This window comes from Artemia sp. Qi Xiang Cuo, chromosome 17 (genome assembly GCF_049724085.1).
Source record: "Artemia sp. Qi Xiang Cuo chromosome 17, ASM4972408v1, whole genome shotgun sequence".
Lineage (NCBI taxonomy): Eukaryota > Metazoa > Arthropoda > Branchiopoda > Anostraca > Artemiidae > Artemia > Artemia sp. Qi Xiang Cuo.
Window position 1 is genome coordinate 59289514 of NC_142810.1, and position 17433 is coordinate 59306946.

The 17433-nt window shown below is 34.6% G+C and overlaps 1 protein-coding gene across 1 annotated transcript in view; it reads right to left on the reverse strand.

Annotated features, from left to right (window-relative positions):
- LOC148942416 (uncharacterized) overlaps positions 1-17433 on the reverse strand; it is a 37934-nt gene that overhangs the window by 16478 nt on the left and 4023 nt on the right. The window contains exons 2-3 of the mRNA XM_089103682.1: positions 10269-10388; positions 1588-1813 (exon numbers count right to left, since the gene is read on the reverse strand). Of these exons, the coding sequence (XP_088959808.1) occupies positions 1588-1813; positions 10269-10388 (346 nt within the window). The remainder of the gene's footprint in view (positions 1-1587; positions 1814-10268; positions 10389-17433) is intronic.

Genomic DNA, 17433 nt, shown 5'->3' on the forward strand with positions numbered 1-17433 from the left:
ACAGAATTGAGAGCCACTAGTGCCACTGACAGTGTAGTGTCATGCAGCATAATTTACTTCATTCAGCTTGTTAGTTTAAAAACATTATGAGTGACTTTTTTAGTTTATCTGATTATTATTTATTATATTTAATAAATAAAAAAAACCAGTTTATTTAACTAAAGTGAAAATGTCTAACGTCATCTTTGGGTTTATTATGCGAGGATACTTTCCAGGCAGGGACGTAATTTTGTCAAAATCCTGGGGTGAGGGGGAGTTGGAGCCAGTTTTCCTAAATCAAGTGAAATGAACAGTGAAAACTGAAAAAGGATCCATATATTACCCTAAAGGCAAATATATACTAAAGAAAACTGACCTGTTTCTCTGGATACTGGATACTAATTGTGCAGGCTTATCTTAGTTTTTACAAAATTTTTTGCAGAAACTAAATCTCAGCTGGGGGGGGGGCAAACTGAGGTCGGGGTGGGGGGCAAGCTCGGGTCTGGAGGGGGCAGTTTCCCCCCTGGCCCGTAAAAAATTGCACCCCTGTTCCCAGATAGCCACACTGTAACAGCTCTTAGTGTAAACTGAGTCTCCTGTGTAACCTTAGATTAAAATTAGGTTAATCAAATTAATATAGAATAAAAAACTGTCAGTACAGCATTATGCAGCAGAATAAGAATAGTTCATAACAATCTCAATTTTATTTTATTATAACCGACTGTTTAATTTCAACCAGTAATTTTGTGAAGCAAGCTAATACCTTTGCTTTAAAATTATTTTCATTACTCGGAACAGCGCAATTGGCGAAAGGGGAAGGAATGTAATTACAGGAAAATCTATCTTCATTCTCCACAAAATTAAAAGAATTTACAAAATTTACAAATATAGGAAAATCCCTACTTTAATATTAAAGAATAAGATATTTTTTTTAACTTATTTTTTTTGCACCCACGCTTTGATTCTTGGACCTGAAAAGAAAGAATTATGCTCCAACTTTGCTGTCCAATGATTTACAAGAGAAATGATGTTAGAAGGGGCGTGATTTGACATGGGGCAGGGGGCAACTGCCCCCTCCAGAACCCAGTCCCCCCCCCAACTGAAATTTAGTTTCTTCAAAAATATTGTCAAAACCAAAATAATCCTGAATAATTCAAGCATCCAGAAAAACGGGGTGGTTTTCTTTAGTATATCTTTGTCTTTACGGTACTATATGGCTCATTTTTAACTTTTCACTGTCACTTTCACTTGATTTGGAAAAATTGGCTAAAACTTCCCCCCCCCTGCCAGTATTTCGATGAAATTACGCCGCTGGAATTCCGCCGTTCCCTCCACCAAGGTACCTAACTCCTGCAAGGTGAGCACCAAAATATATACCAAGGCAAGTCCTCCTGCAAAGGTAAGTAGCGCTTATAATCCCAAGCTTCGACTCCCCGATGAGATTTTCGTCTTCAGAGAAGTAATATATTAGTAAATGTTGAATTCTCTAATAATAGCGAATTCTCTGGTACATTTTTTTGTGCGTTTATTAAATGCATACTAAAGTACAAAAAAAGAAGATAGTTAAAATAGAAGAGTCGAAATAAAGAGAATAGAATAGGTGGATACCTCATTTTTCCTCAATTCTTCCAGCTGTTCTTGCTTCTTCTTTTCAAGTTCTTTCATCATTTGTTCTTCCATTTGTCGTTTGACTTCTTCAACTCGCCGTAGAACTTCAGCTTCTATTTCTTCTTTTCGTTTCTCCAGTTCTTCAGCCACCTTCTGTTCAACCAGCTCGCTGATACGCTTCTGTGCAGCTTCATCAACTATTTTCTGCTCAATTTCCCTTTGACGCCTGAAAACAATATATCCAACTTATATGATATTCAATCAATAATTGATATAAAGCTGACAATCAGAAGCTTCACTTACCTTGGCAGCCTTCATTGACCAAACTTCACTTATCTTATAGTAGGAAATGTGGATGCACTGAATATGGAAAAAGTAATACGAGTCAGACACATGGTGGTTGAAAATCAAGAAAGGGGGACAGAAGAGGCAGGGAGGGAAAGAGAGGGATAAATATTTAGGGGAGGTATCTGGGTTAATGGGATAATACTTACTTTAGCTTCTCTTACCTTTTAGAAGGGAATGTGGATGCACTGAAGATATAAAAAGTAATACGAGTCAGACACATGTTGGCTGAAAAACAAGAAAGGGGGACAGAAGAGGGAAAAGATGAAGAGAGAGAAAAGATATTTCGTGGAAGTATTTGGGGATATGAAGTGATAAGGCTAAACTTCCTCGGCAGTAACATCAATAGGGAAGGTTGGCCGCACAGAAGATGCAAAAAGTAATATGATTAAGGTGCATGGTATTTTTTTTCTTAGTTGGAAATCAAGAGAGGGAGACAGAAGAGGGGGGGGGGTAAGATATGTTGGGGTATATACGTAGACAAAGCTTCGGTCTGGGTACAATTAAACTGAAAGTAAATAAAAAATCAAAAGAGGTTCTCTGAAACAGAGGCTTCAGAAAACCTCTGATTAACAGAGAGGTTCTCTAATAAGAATAAAGTGCGAATTTTCTTGTTATTGTAGCTAGTTTAGAAGAGTATTTTTGTACCAATATTGCCATAGTTTTTTTTTCAATCTAAAGAAGGTTTACTGTTTAGCTTAGTGTTGTTTGTTTATGGAGTTTTGACCACTTTTGTAGTTGGAAGAAAAAATACTGAAAATTCATAGAAATGCTGTTACTAATATTCTAATAAATTTGTGTTTATATTAGCGTATTTTAATTCGCGGAAATATAATATTTATGTAATGATGGACAAATAAATAATTTTATATGTGGGAGTAATGTTTAGGTATATAAGCTTCAATTTGTTAAATGTGAAATTTATAATTCAGACAAACTACGAGAAATAGGCCATTTATACGGAAAAAATCTGAATAATTACAACAAATGAATTTTTTGGGGGGAGGGAGAAAAAGGTATTTGGTGAAACAGGAGGAGGAGACACATCAATACATGGAAGAGGTGAAACAGGAGGAGGAGGCGCAAGGTGCCAGGGGGATACAAAACGCTACTAAAAACTAAGTGATTGGCGTACTATTTAAGAGGATCGAAGTACAAGTGTTCTAAAAGTGAAGTCCGCTCCTACAGAGCTGAAAGACAATTGGTTACTTTTAAGAATGGGAACTGGAAATAGTGTCAACAAAAAAAAAAAAAAAACTATCAATACCATCTAGCGTTTAGCGAAAATCGGCATTTTTTCAAGCTCGGTCATCGTTTTTCTCTCAGGAACTGATATCAGACGCTTATTACTCCCTCATTTTATTAATTAAACTAATTAAATTGATCATTCCTGTTAATACACTGAAAAAAAAATTGCCAAGTGTTACCAAATGTTAGACGGCGGTGGCAGTTTTTTTTGTCAACACTACCGCCAGTTTCACTCTTATAAGTTACCAATACTCTTTGATGGAGCTGATGAATCGTTGGTGAACTTAATTTTTATTAATCACAGAAAGTATTAAAGTCATTCCAATTTTCCTGAAGACACAGAAGAAAATCTGATTCACATAGGCAAGAAAATGAGGAATCCCTTTTATATCTAGAGAAGCAATTTACTGACAAAAGTGGTTCTAATGGTACTTGCATTTCAGCACATATTCAAGAGCTTTCTGATATTCCAGGCAGTTTGGACAAATTAAAATTTATGGGGTAGTATTAGATGGCGTTGGCTGTATTTTCTTTGTTTATATTGGGACAAATGTAGAACAAAATTAATAGAAATATATATTTATCCGGTATCTTATAATAACTTCATGATTTTTACTAGGTAATGTTAGACAATCAGCTTATTTTTGGGGGGAGGGGGGGGGGGGTGTAAGGGGACTTGGACAATGAAGCACGGAAATTGATATTCTATATACTCAGAAATTGCATTGAATATATAAGAAAATTGAATTGAATATATCGGAACCTGAATTTTTCTAAATTGACAGAATTTGATATCCACCCCCAAGCACTCAAGTAATTCTAATTACGAAGTAATTGGCGTTGACCAAGTAGAATAATAAAAAGGTCAAAGCAAAGAATCCAATTTTTAAAGATAATTTCTTAAACCACATTGGCCTGACATCACATAAAGAAAGAAAACGAGCAAAAATGGGGTTTTTATAGGCCAAATGAAAATACTGAAAAAACAAAGCGAATATTTCGAGAGGACAAACGCCTCTCTTCTTCAGCGTGAAACGAAATAATGTAACCAAGGAAAGTGCCGAAGAAAAAAACAAAAAAAAAAAAAAAAAAAAAAACGCGGAAAGTCAATGTGAAAAGAACCAAAAAACCAAAGAAAAAAAAACCAATAACTTAAAAGATTAATAAAATTCAACAAAAGCCAAAAATCAAAAGAATTAAAACCAAATACCTAACAACCATAAAAGCGAGTTATTCGCCAATATCCGCGATTTGCACAAAATCCAAAAAAATATGAACTGCCATCGACAGATACTAGAGAACAACTGACAAAGACAAGGAAACAATTCATTCACTCGAAAAACAAAACGAACCAGCAATTAAATAAGTTGGAGAACCATGTCATTTGATTTCGGATTTTAATTAATGCATTTCTTGCAGACACCCTTTGAGACCTAAATGGTTGTTCACGTGTTTGATTAGATGACTGGGAAAGTGGTTCAAGGTTTATTTCAGGGATTACTAAAGTATCGGCTTCTCTTTTGAGAATTTTTATTTTTTAAACTAACAACTCCGTAAGATATGATCCCCTTGTCCACCACCTTCGTAAAGAGCACATTGGATTGGTGGGAAAAAGCCTTTATTCTAAAATTAGGTTCTATTCCTAGTCTTTCAGTCTATGAGGAAATCATTTGAGTAAGTCTAAATGTTTAAGCACTACCCCATTTATGTAATTTGGTGCTTATTTGCTGTTTCTGTAATCACCCAAAACAGAGCACTGCACAAAGACAGCAACTCTACCAGCAGTTGCATAGTCAGCAACACTGGTACTTTCTTCAACTCTCAAAATCTAACTCTTGTTAGATTTTCAATGTGATGCTAATGATTTAAAATTATATTCCCCTCCAATTCCTTATGCTTACACAAACAGTAAATATACCAATATCAAAAAGATATTCTACCATCAATTTACACGAACATATATGGCTTCTATAGTCTCTTTACCTCTGCTCCCTCCCCTCCTTAAGGAGGCGTTATCACTTTTGTTTACTTATGAAAACTGTCTTCAGCAACAAGTATAACTTTACTATTTGAAAACTGCGACTTCAAATTACTTTTTTGCTGGTTGTTCCAAGATTATGAAATTTTACAGCACCACTTTGTAGTCAGCGTTGCCGTTTTGGACTATGAAAATGTATAAGCAAAATTAATTAGATAAGTTTGACACCCCTTTTCGTCCATAAAAATCAAATACAAATGATGAGTTGATTTCGAAGACAACTACACCTTCAAAGAAAAGATCTTATTGAGCTATTTGGTGATATATATTTTTAGATTATTTTTTGCTGATTTCATCACCCACGTTTCTTCTTTTTAAATTTGGCATCCGCTGCTCTTATAACTGCATTTTGATGCCTTTTTCATTAAAAATTAAATAAACATTCTTTGTAATTTTGTCACATATATCCATGGCTTTTTTTTTGCAAAAAAAGCCTAAGTCCACTTTCTTCCGAAAATATCCTGACCGAGTTACCAATAGTTCCAAAGTGTGTTAAAAAGGACGTAAGTCCCTCATCTTCTAAGTACTGAGCAGTTCAGCAATTTGGACATTCCCAGTGAATTCCAATCGAAAAGTTAACTAGGGATCAGTCTTGAAAGATTCTTAAATTCTGATTTGTAAAAAAGATTTTTTCCTTGTGTATAATTAGGAAAAGTGGACTTATGCCTTTTTTGCAAAACGCCATGGATATACGGTTGTGTAATACTGCACTTAACCAACTCAAAAAGTAAGATCAATTTTTTTCATTAATTATTTTAAGATGTAATTCATTATCTAATCTTTAATTACTTAAATTTTCTTGGCTTTAATTTCGAGGTCAAGGCCGAGACCGAGTCCGTTTATTTTTTAATTAAAATCACGCTGCCATCAAGCCATAGCTAATTGGAGATAAAGCCAGAAAGATAGTCTGAGTGAGAGGCAAATCTGGCAAAAACCTTTTATAGGATTGTATAAAAATAATTTCATTTCACTTATTGATACCTAAGCGTAATAGGCTTGGCTGCTTGTAGTCTCAGGTCGAATACCGTGTCATAGGATTGACACTTGACCAACAAGTCCCCTGGACTCGCAGACGAACGGGAAAACCTATAGTTTTCCAAGTGTTAGGTTAAATGACACGGGTAGACTGCGGGAGTAAGTATAACTAAATTGGCTAAATTGACATGGCTAATTGGAGAAAAAGCCAAGACAGATAGTCTGAGCGAGAGGCACAGCTGGCATAAGTCTTTTTCGGGAATGTAAAAAAAATGTCATTTTCAACTGTTGATAGATAGTCTATCATCCATCCATCCATCTTAGGGCAGAACTAAGGTAATTCTGCCCTAGATTTGACTATCTATGATAGTCATATAGTCATATATGACTATCTATAGTCATATATGACTATATAGTACTATATGACTATCCTTAGTCATATATGACTATATAGTACTATATGACTATCCTTAGTCATATATGACTATATAGTACTATATAATTATCTATAGTCATATATGACTATAGACAGTTATAGAGATTTAATTTTCTCTGTCCTTGGTACTTCAAAAAAATTACAAAGGCTTCAATTTTAAAATTTGATTACAACATAATACCTAAATATCTTCAATCTTAAGTGAAACAAGTAAAAAAAAATGCTGAACTGACAAATGTACATCATCAATAGCAAAACTTAGTAGAATTAAAATAAGTCCTCTTAAGCAAGGCAGAATTTATGCAGCAAACTTACCGCATTAAGGACGTTCGATACAAAAAAAAATGTTATTTTGTGAGTGTCAGCGTCGGCTGAAAGTCTCAAAGACAAAGGGCCAATTATCAAATTTTATCAGCACCACAGGTAGATTTCGAAGCAATTTTGGTACAAATTAATAGGGGATCTTAGATGTGACTAACAGTTTGAAAAGCTAACGAGATGCTAGTTTAAAACAAAGGAAACTTATAATCTCTTACTAGCTTTTTAGCAAAAGGTTGTCTAATTAATATACATACAGCATAAATAATGTGCATCCTGTTTCTGCAAAGATTTAAATCAGGACAGTTAGCAGGACAGGAGAATTTCAAAGCTGTCAAACTATTCAAAAAGACTTCTTTTGAAATGATTATTAATGTTTTTAAAGCAGAAATACTAGAATATTTTTAGGGACTTCCATTCCCTGAATTTTAAAAAGAAGATTCAGCTTGATTCAATACAAAAAATGCTTTCTAATTGTGTAAGTTCCATTAATTCTAAATGTCTCTATCTCTTTCATAAAACTAGAGAAATGAATGGTTTTTATGGATTTCTAAGATTTTCCAGGATTTCCAGGATGTTATGACAAATTTTGTCGATGTCCTGACGTTAGTGCTCCTGACGGTTAGATGTTATGATGCCTTCTCGCGTTTCAGGAGTCGTTTTTAATGAATTTTGACAAAATTTAAACTTTATCGTAAATAGCGAGGCGTTGAGAAGGAGACAATGCCCCTCATATACGTAATAACTTATCCTTACTTACAGTTCGTTACCACAAAATTATGGTTTTTATGGATTTCTAAGATTTTCCAGGATCAGGATCCAGAATTTCCAGGAAAATAGGTGTTGGCCTTTGGTTTCTGTTATTATTTGGATCTCTTATCAACACTATACAAGACTACCCAATCAATTCTGAATAGTTGGGCACACAAACTAACTGAATAGCCACATAAACTAATAAAAACAATATAATACAACACAACAGCCACAAAAAAAAACCGATGTCACTTACAGCTGTGGTTGCTTCAATTTATGAGTATTAAGTTGAAACAAAAGAGAGACATATATCAAAATACATGGGAAATATATAATTTAGGCTACATATTTGCAAATTAGGGGGGGGGGGGGGAGGTAAAGTTAAGTGGAGTGATTTTAGGAATGATACAAGTAATCCTAAAAATACTAAGATACTTCCTTTATGCTATTATTCAGAAAAGCGCTTCACTCTCACTTTAATTGCCACCCTAATGTGAATATATACAGGCCAATTTGAATGTTTTCATGCGTCACTCTTTTCTTTCAACTTAATGCCCGTAAACAAATAAAAATAGATTTTAAATAGTGACGTAGGTATAAAGCAAAAATTTCAGCATTTTTTCATTTTTTTAATGTTATAATGATAAAAGATAAACTGTAAAAAAATTATTTCGTTTTAGTAAAGCACAACTGATGCTCTGGTGTTAGAAACTTTAAAGAAGTGGTAGCTTACTATTATTGTGGTAGTTTAGCTTCACGAAAACCTGCCAGCCTTGGCAGAACTACCGGATACCAGAAGATACTGGAAAAATCTCATTTTTCTGCTAGATTACCAAGTAGGCCTATTCGCTTTTGGAGAATTTTTGTTATATATTATGTAGGGCTGACACATTATGTGGTTGCTGTTTAAAGCTCTAAACAAAACCCATTATGGTAAGAAAAACATTACCTAAAGCCAATCAAACTATTGTGCAGGTATACACTATAACATTGTGCAGGTGTAAAAGGATGAGCATGGTCTTCTGATATGAGATTTGAACAAAATACAATGGTATTTTTATGTAAAGATCTTACACAAAACATCAACAAGAACAGGTCAAAAGTCTTTCAACACAATTATGCTTAAAAAATGGCGTTTTTCCTTCTGCTAACCTGGCGAAAGTTTGTCATATATTATGTTGATTTTCAATTATTTTGCTAACTTACATATTGTTTGTTTTATTAATTGACTTTCATTTTGACTAGAAATCCTGAGGACAGGGGTTCGAGTCCTGGTACCGCTGGTTATTTGGCTTGTGATGGGGGGTTAATGGTGTGACTCTGTAAGCTCAGCCAGAGTTGACCCAGCTCTAAATGGGAACCTGGAGAAATGTGGCGGAAAAATATGGGCAGCATCATATAATTTGCCCCTAATCATGCACTACACTTCCATCTGAAGGCACTAAATCAACTGAAGGCGCGAGATTGGTACCTGCACAATATAGACCATTGGTCAGCACCAATGGTGCTGACCAATTTTTGTCTTTTTATTTTTACCTTTATCCAGTGAATTCACTCTTTTCTATGTTGAATCTTTTAAATTTCATTTTTTCTTTAAAAAAATGTAAAAAAAAAATGCTGAATAGTGTAAGTTTTGTCATTTCACAAATGTGTCCAAAAAAGCAAGGCTTTGAAATAAATCAAAATAACCAATAAAATACATAATAAATAATTAATCAAATTAAACCTAATTATTGATAATAAATAACAAAAAATAAAACAAAAAATAAATTAAAAATAATCGCAATAAAGACCACACTGCCTTTCCATAACAAACAACAAAAGCACAAAGAACAATAGGGAAATCTTTTTGCAAGACAGTGAAGATAATTTTAATGAATATTTCGGCCCTATGTCCAAGGGCTGTCCTCAACAAGACAAAAAATGTATAAAATAAAAAAGACTCACAGCAACATGTAACCAATAAAACCAAAAATTAAAAAATTTTTCAAAGCAGTCCCAGCATCCTTACTTCAGCAAAGTTCAACCAGTAAAGATAAAAAGTGAGGTAAAACAAGGCAATTCAGTGAGATGAAAGAAAAATCATTTACAACCACTTTCTTATTGCTAATCCAGCCTTTTTGGCAGCTAACCTCAAGGGTCTTTTTGTGACTGGTTCTGTGTTAATGTTTATTGGTTTTTTAACAATGTTTTGTAAGATCACTTTTTATTAAATTCGTGGACAGAGCATTTAGTGTATATTCCCCCAAGTCCCTATTTAAGAAAATATTATTATTAATCTTAAGTCTGATTTCAATTGATTCTCAGACTACTTGTTTTATGCCAAGGTGCTAATAAGGGCGGATTTATCAAAAACTATATTGATAATTGATGTTTTTTCTTTTATATATTTTTGTCTTGCTGAGGATCGCCCTTGGACATAGGGCCAAAATATTCATTCAAATTATCTTCACTGTCTTGCAATTTTCCTACTGTTCATCATGCTTTTGTTGTTCATTATAAATAATCAATAATTAATCATTAAAATAAATGATAAATAATCAATAATAAGATTATGTTTTCTTTTACCTTAGTCTTTCCATTTCTGCTAATCTTTCAACTTCATCCAATTTAGATCGACTTTTCTTATAACTTCTTTTACTCTTTTCAGAATCATCACTGGATATACTTGAACTAGACCTCCTTTTTCTGAAAGAGAAATTTGGCTAACAGTTGAGTAGTGAATAGATATCTTATAGTTCACCCACGACTGTGGAGTCAAAGTTTCAATAAATTTTTGCTGAATAGACTTCAGGGTTGGTATATAGAAAATGTCTGGAGTCAAAAATGGAGTGAGTTATAACTTACAAAATCTAGTTAAATGAAGCTTTAAAACAGGGCTGTGGAGTTGGATTTTTAGTAAGTTTTTGCTAGATGAAGTTTGAGTTGGCATATTCTAGAGTTGGAATTAGCCAGTTTTAACTTATAAATTCTAATTAAATAAAGTTTTAAAACAGGGCTGCAGAGTTGAAGTCAGCATAATGAAAATATCCGGAGTTGGAATTGATTATAACTTATAACGAACTCCACAGGCCTGAGTTCACCCACCTACTTTTACCATTTATAACAATATTCTACATAAATTCAAGTCCAGTTCATTGAGACTTTCAAATTCTTTCTGTATTCATCTCACCTGGTTCTGTTGTAAACACATTATAGAGCCATTCCATACTGACCTCCAACTTCTATGAGCTAAGGTTTATATGTTTCAGTAAGTTCTGATTCTTATTGGTGGTTTCACACTAGCATAACTAAAGACTTCATGTCATGTTATTTAATCCTATGAAGCCAATTATCTTTATAAAGTAGCCAATGCCCAGGGGAGTAGCTCCAGCATTTTTATTGGGGGGGGGGGGCAAGAGGGGTCTACATCCAGAGACACAAGGAGCACAGGCTTTCATACTGTCTTTTCATCACATAAGATCATCATCACTGATTTTTAATATTGAATAGTTTGCTTAAGATGATTTTATATGATGATCCTGATGGTTTTATGTTTTTACATGAGTCTAGGGTGAAAGGACTGGTTTATTTATTTATTACCCACAAAATCAAGCAGTATATAATTTATATAAATGAAATTGCAAAATAAAATCAACAAATGAAACAAATCATTGATTTACAATAAGCTTAATAAGATAAGTGAATAAAACACATACAAATAAAAGAAAAAACAAATTATTTAAGTTCTGGAAAAAAAGAAAAGGTTGAGCATAAAGAGAATATTTTTAGACTTAAGGTAAAAATTACCCATCTTTATCCTAGCTAATTCCAATGGCTCTTTAATTTTAAACAAAAAAGATAATTCAGTGTTACTAAAACAAATTGGAAAACCAAGTAAAAATTTACAAAATTGAAGAAAAGTCACAGATTATAAAAAAAATGAAAAAGGCAGGCTATAGAACATACAACAGGGCAACTGCATTTTAAAGAGAACCTATCAATATTATGCAATAGATCAAAATATCAAACATCAAAAGTCTCAAAATACCAAACAATAGATACCACAAAGCTTTAACATGAACCAAGTGCCTTTTTAATTTTTTAAATTAGCATTTTAAAATTAGCATTGACTTCAAATCTCAAGCTGAAGGTAACCCTTCAGCTTGATGAACTGGAATATCAGAGAATGGAAATAAAGCAGTCCTGTTGCAAATCAGTTCAGCTTTTACGATTTGTGGGAAAATATTGATATTTCTGAACACTGATAGAGGCCTCTATATTTAAACTTAATGGAAAGGGTATTAGAATTTTGAATTAGACTAGCTTTAGAATCCTACAGCTATAAATATAAAGCCTAGAATCCTTTTGAGCCTTCCTAGACAAGTGGTTAGCCCTCCACACTTGAAATCCTAAGGCCAGGGGTTCCATCCCTGGTGTTGCTGGGTATTTGGTTTGGAATGGGGGTTAATGATGCGGCCCTGTAAGCTCAGGCAGAGTTGACCCAGCTCTAAATGGGTACCAGGAGAAATCTGGGGAGAAATCTACATAAGAAGCATGGATGATTTGCCCCCAACCACATATTGCAATCCTGGCTGAAGGTATTGAATCATGAGATCTGTGCAATGCAGACCATTGGTCAGCATGAAAAACAGGTTTTTTTTAGCTTTAGAATGACTCTATAATATGATATCATCAGCATATACAATAAAAACACAATTCACCCCCCCCCCCCCAAAAGATAAAGGTTGTAGGGAACAAAGACACTCCACCAAACATATGTTGGAAACATAAGGGGATAAAACTCTATCTTGTCTAAAGCCACAACCAACAGAATTTAGATTAGAAAAGGAATCAGAAGTAGATGCAGCTATTTTATTCCAAGCTCCAAATACCAGAACCTAAGAACACTAACCACAGAAAGGGGAATCCCCTCACTAATCAGAGCTGAAGCATGTGAAATATTGTCAAAGGCTCCTTTTATATCAATTAAAAGTGGATGAAGCAGGGAGCCAAAAAACATTGACTCATTAATTATTGCATCAAATGTTGCATAGGTATGGTCAAAGTCTATTCCTTTTTTGAAGCCTACTACATGAATGGTTATACTTAATGTAAGTTACAAACCCAAGATGTGCTCATTGATATTTTCAACTGGGTTCTGGATTCAAATCACATGGTCCTGTTGTAAACAGACAGTAGAATCATTCTAAAAGCCCTTATATGATTACATAACATCTGTTGGTGTTCTCTCCTTTTTGGGTTCTCTTATCTGATAAGAATAAATGTATGGTGCACTTTTGCTACTACTATTTTTGTAAATTTCTCTTGTGTGTGCCTGCTTGGAAGCAGAATGCAGTGATTAGCAACCAACATAACATACTGAGCCCATAAATGGTTGTTCAGTAAGGATCAGAGGACTTTTTTAGGGTGAACTGGGGCAAGTAATACCCCTTATTGAGTTTTTTCAGCTTAATTTGACCCCAAAATTGTTTTGGAGTTGCTGTCACAATAAAACACTATTTGATATTGCTCTTGGTGATACTAGTAATATTCTTCAAACTCCAGAATGTTTGCAAGTTATGATGTTTCCATGAGTTACTGCATTAAAGTAAGTCCAACATCTCCTAGGTAAATCTAGGTAAGTATGCAGATTTGCTCTTTTTTTGTAATATTTTCAGCCTAAGGAATTTATTAGTTAATTGGGGTACCAATCAATACAGATGGTTCAGTTCTTGTATATTGTCTTTTGTGTACTGTTACTTATTGTTTTGTTTACTGTTAATTTGTAATTAGACAAGCCTATGGCTTACTCCATTTTTATTTAAATAAAATAATAATTATTTCAGATTAAGACACAATAAAGGATCCCTCTATATACAGAAAAACCATACAAACTAAAGAGTCTTGTTTATAGTTTTATGTGCCATAGCAGAATATCAGTTTTCTACTTACCATGGGGTAATTTCAACAGTGTTGGTTTTACCCTGTATATAGGAGAGACTCTGAAAACAGTATCTTTTCAATTTTTTTATTGTAAATATGAAAAAGGTAACACCATACTTCAAATAAAAGGAAAATATATAATTTCAATTGATATCAGAGAAAAAAAAGTATTTTGTTAATTTTTAATTGAAAAAAAGTAATTTTATTGAAAAAAGTAATTAGTGTCAGAGAAAGTTAATAAAGCCAGCTTTTGATAACTTGCAGGCCTTAGGGGGAAGTCCTAGCTTCTTGTACAGGCTGATGATGTGTTGAATTTGGAATGATGGTAGAGTAAAGTGTGAACTTTATCAAGCTTTGGCAGCATTCAAGGTCAGCTTCTATTCTGTATTCATCTAGTCATGATTGATACCATTCTTAAATGATTCAGCATTCTTGGGTGACATCTGAGAGACTATTTCGCAGTGGCATGGAGCAAACAGTGTAAAAGTTCTAATGCACATGTTGTTGCTTCTGGGCACTTGCAGTTTTTGGCTGTGTATCCTGGTGGCACTGGAGAGGGGCAGAGAGAAAACTGAACTAAGACTTGCATGTTCAAGCAACCTGCAAGTAATGATGACATCTCCCTTTTTTCTTCTGTATATTGAAATTGAGAGTCATAAGGATCTAAGAAATTTTTCATTAGGCTGATCTTGCAGGTGTGGTATGAAATTGGTGTATACCACAAATTAACCAACAAAATCTATTTTTAAAATCTCATTTTCTCAAAATATTCTGAAAATGTGTACACTTATTGTAGGCTATGAAATTAGTCTATGTGCAAAGTTTCAGATTTTTCTCAAAATATATAGACCTAGGTTGTTGATAGGTGTGACCTTAAAACTAATGCAAAATTTGAACTTTTACCAAGCAAAATATTTAAACAAGTACACACTATTATATATACAGACACTTATTTGTGAATAGTTCATTTGAAATTGAGTTAAATATTATTATAATTTATTGAAAACCCATCATCATACAAAAAGAAATGACACTACCAAGAGAAAAAACAAAACAAAAGTAAAATGTAAAACAAAAGTAAAACAAGCATGACAACATAACTAGAGTTGAAGAAGTTGACTCCAAGCATGTCTTGAAATCTTTTGATTGTGATTTTTTGTAAGTTTAGCAATGGCTAGTAGGATATGCTATGCACAGACTATTGATGAGCTTTGGATTGCATGTCTAAATTGGATATCTCAGTAGATATTTTGCAAAACAGAAGAAAGAAGAGAAAATTTTCAATTTGTCATCATTAGCCTAGTCAGAATCTTCTAGAAGGATGCAATGCAGAGGATATGGGAGAGAGCAACAGTGCTGTACACAACTGAAAGAAAATGGCAATTGAAACAAAGCTTAGCAGAGACTATGGAAGCATATGAAGCTGATATGCAGCATTTGATGCCTTCTGTTAGGAGATGACAAGTAAGAAAAATGGTATTCCCAATGGGAATATTCAAGTACAGATTTTAAGTATTCTACTTGTAGTTTTTTGAAAGTTTCAGAAATTTTGTCCAAAGTTTGGTTGATGTTAAAAATGTCATCAGCATATGTGACTAAGGAGACATTGAGGCCAGAAAAAATGCAAGACATCTCAAAATGGTCCTGAAAATAATAATGGAATTATATTAATGGATTATTCAGATAGCTAAGAAACAAACTTACCTCTATATTCAGAATTGCATCCTGAATCCAAATTTAGGTAAAATTCTAGTTTAGCTACTTTTTGCTATTTTGGAAAGGGGTTGGGTTAGGAAAATGAAACTTTCAGGGATGTATCTACAGACTGAAGTATGTCCTGGGAAGGTATTTTGAAGCAATTACCTTTACTCCTTATCTCTCTAGAGGGCAGTGGCCTTTGGTGACCTTTAAAATATCTTTGTGTTATGAAAGTGAAACCTTGTAAAACAGATCTTCTGCTTAATGGAAGTATAACAAAACTGTTTTCAGATTCAAAACTTTGCTCAATCCCAATGAAATTTTCTAAAAGTCCTCTGTAATTGGCTGAACATTGCAGACTTTTTTGAAAAAGTTAAATAAAGTTCAACTTTGTTCAACAAAGTTCAAAACTAAGTTAAGTAGTCAACAAAGTTATACAAGGTAAATGGTTTATTAACTTTTTGGACAGCTTTAGGCTATTAACTTTATTGTTGTCATGGGAGCCCTGCATACAAGGTACTCCAGGTAGTGGAAACAGGGCAACCCCCTGATGGCCTAAGCATAGGCTAACTGAAGTGAAAAAGACCAGTGGGTAGCCTAGTTATAGAATAATAGCCTAGAAGCCTAATAGCATGTTAACAATAAAGGAGAAATAAAAAAAAAAAAAAGACAAAAACACAACAGCAACTGGGAGGTGTGAAAGTGAATAAAGGATTGTTGACCAAATCTGTGAGAAAGAACATTTATTTCTATCCATATTTTACCATACCTGCTTATATTTGATATTAAGTTTCATTTTAAGAGGTTTTCCCTGGAGTTTCACTGTATTTAACTGATTTTTTGATGTTAGAGAGTTTTTGTTTTCTATTCCCAAGGGACTTGTCCTTTGTCTGCTAATAAACAGCTGTTTGTTTGTTTGTAAATAAGTCCAGGCTCAATTCAGTGTTCTTCTCCTTCTTGCGAATTTGCAGGCAGCAATAAAGCGCAGTTGCCAAACGCTAAATACTAAAACCACCATTGATTACGTTGGCTTGTCCGTTCTCGCGAATTTTTTGGTGGATAATTTGTGCAGAAGGGAGCAATAGCAAACAAACAAGAGGCCAAATTGGTGCCAGCGGGATTTTAATCCTTAAACTGCTGGGAATAGGTGATTTGAGTATTGCACTTCCCACATTCTGTCTACCTCTAAGATTGTCAAGGCAATAATGGCACCAAAAAAGAGACAACGTGAGAGCCCCGTAAAAGGACAAGATAAGTGCCCGGGATGTGCAAAAGGCCTGGACGAGAACTTGCAAGCCGTCAACTGCAACAAATGTCCTAACTGGTTTTGTATTGAGTGCCTAGGATTAAGTGATGAACAGTACGTCCTACTAGAGAAAATGAATCGTACTATGAAATGTGAATGGAGCTGTCCCCGGTGCATCTTGAACAAGCCTGTGCGCGACGCCGACACCCTAACCAAAGCCATCGAATCTTTTAAATCAGAGGTGCGAGAGGACATTGCTAGCATAATGACCACAGTCAACAAGGGTCTCAGTGAGATTCACGATGAACTTGCCACAAAATGCAATGTTCTCGAGGTAAAAGCAATTGTTGAATCGGCAATTACTGCTCAAGTGACAGGGCTTGCACCAGAAGCACTTGACGAACATATACGCCGTACAGTCAGAAGTGAGCAAGACAGGCAGAGACGCAAACTTAACGTCGTCGGATACGGGATTCCGATCCAAGCAAGTGACGAAGACTTCCTTGCTAAATACTTCAAGGACAACTACAAACTAGCGACCAAAGTCTTCAACGTGAAAAGACTACAAGCCTCGGCCCCCACGGCCGGACAACCACTGCGACACCCACCAGTCCTGTTCATGGTAGCCAGCTTCACAGACAAGAACCATATCCTGGATGCGTCCTACCAGCGTAAAGACCCGATTCGATTCTATGGCGATAGCTCCAAAGAAGATGGCAACGCTAGAAAAGCCTTGTTGGAAGAAATGAAGAAAAGACAGGCAAACGGAGAAACAGACCTAGTAATAAGAAAGGGCAAAATCACAAAAAACGGTCAAACTCGAGCAATTCCGATGGAGAGATGCTCGAGTATGCAAAAATAACC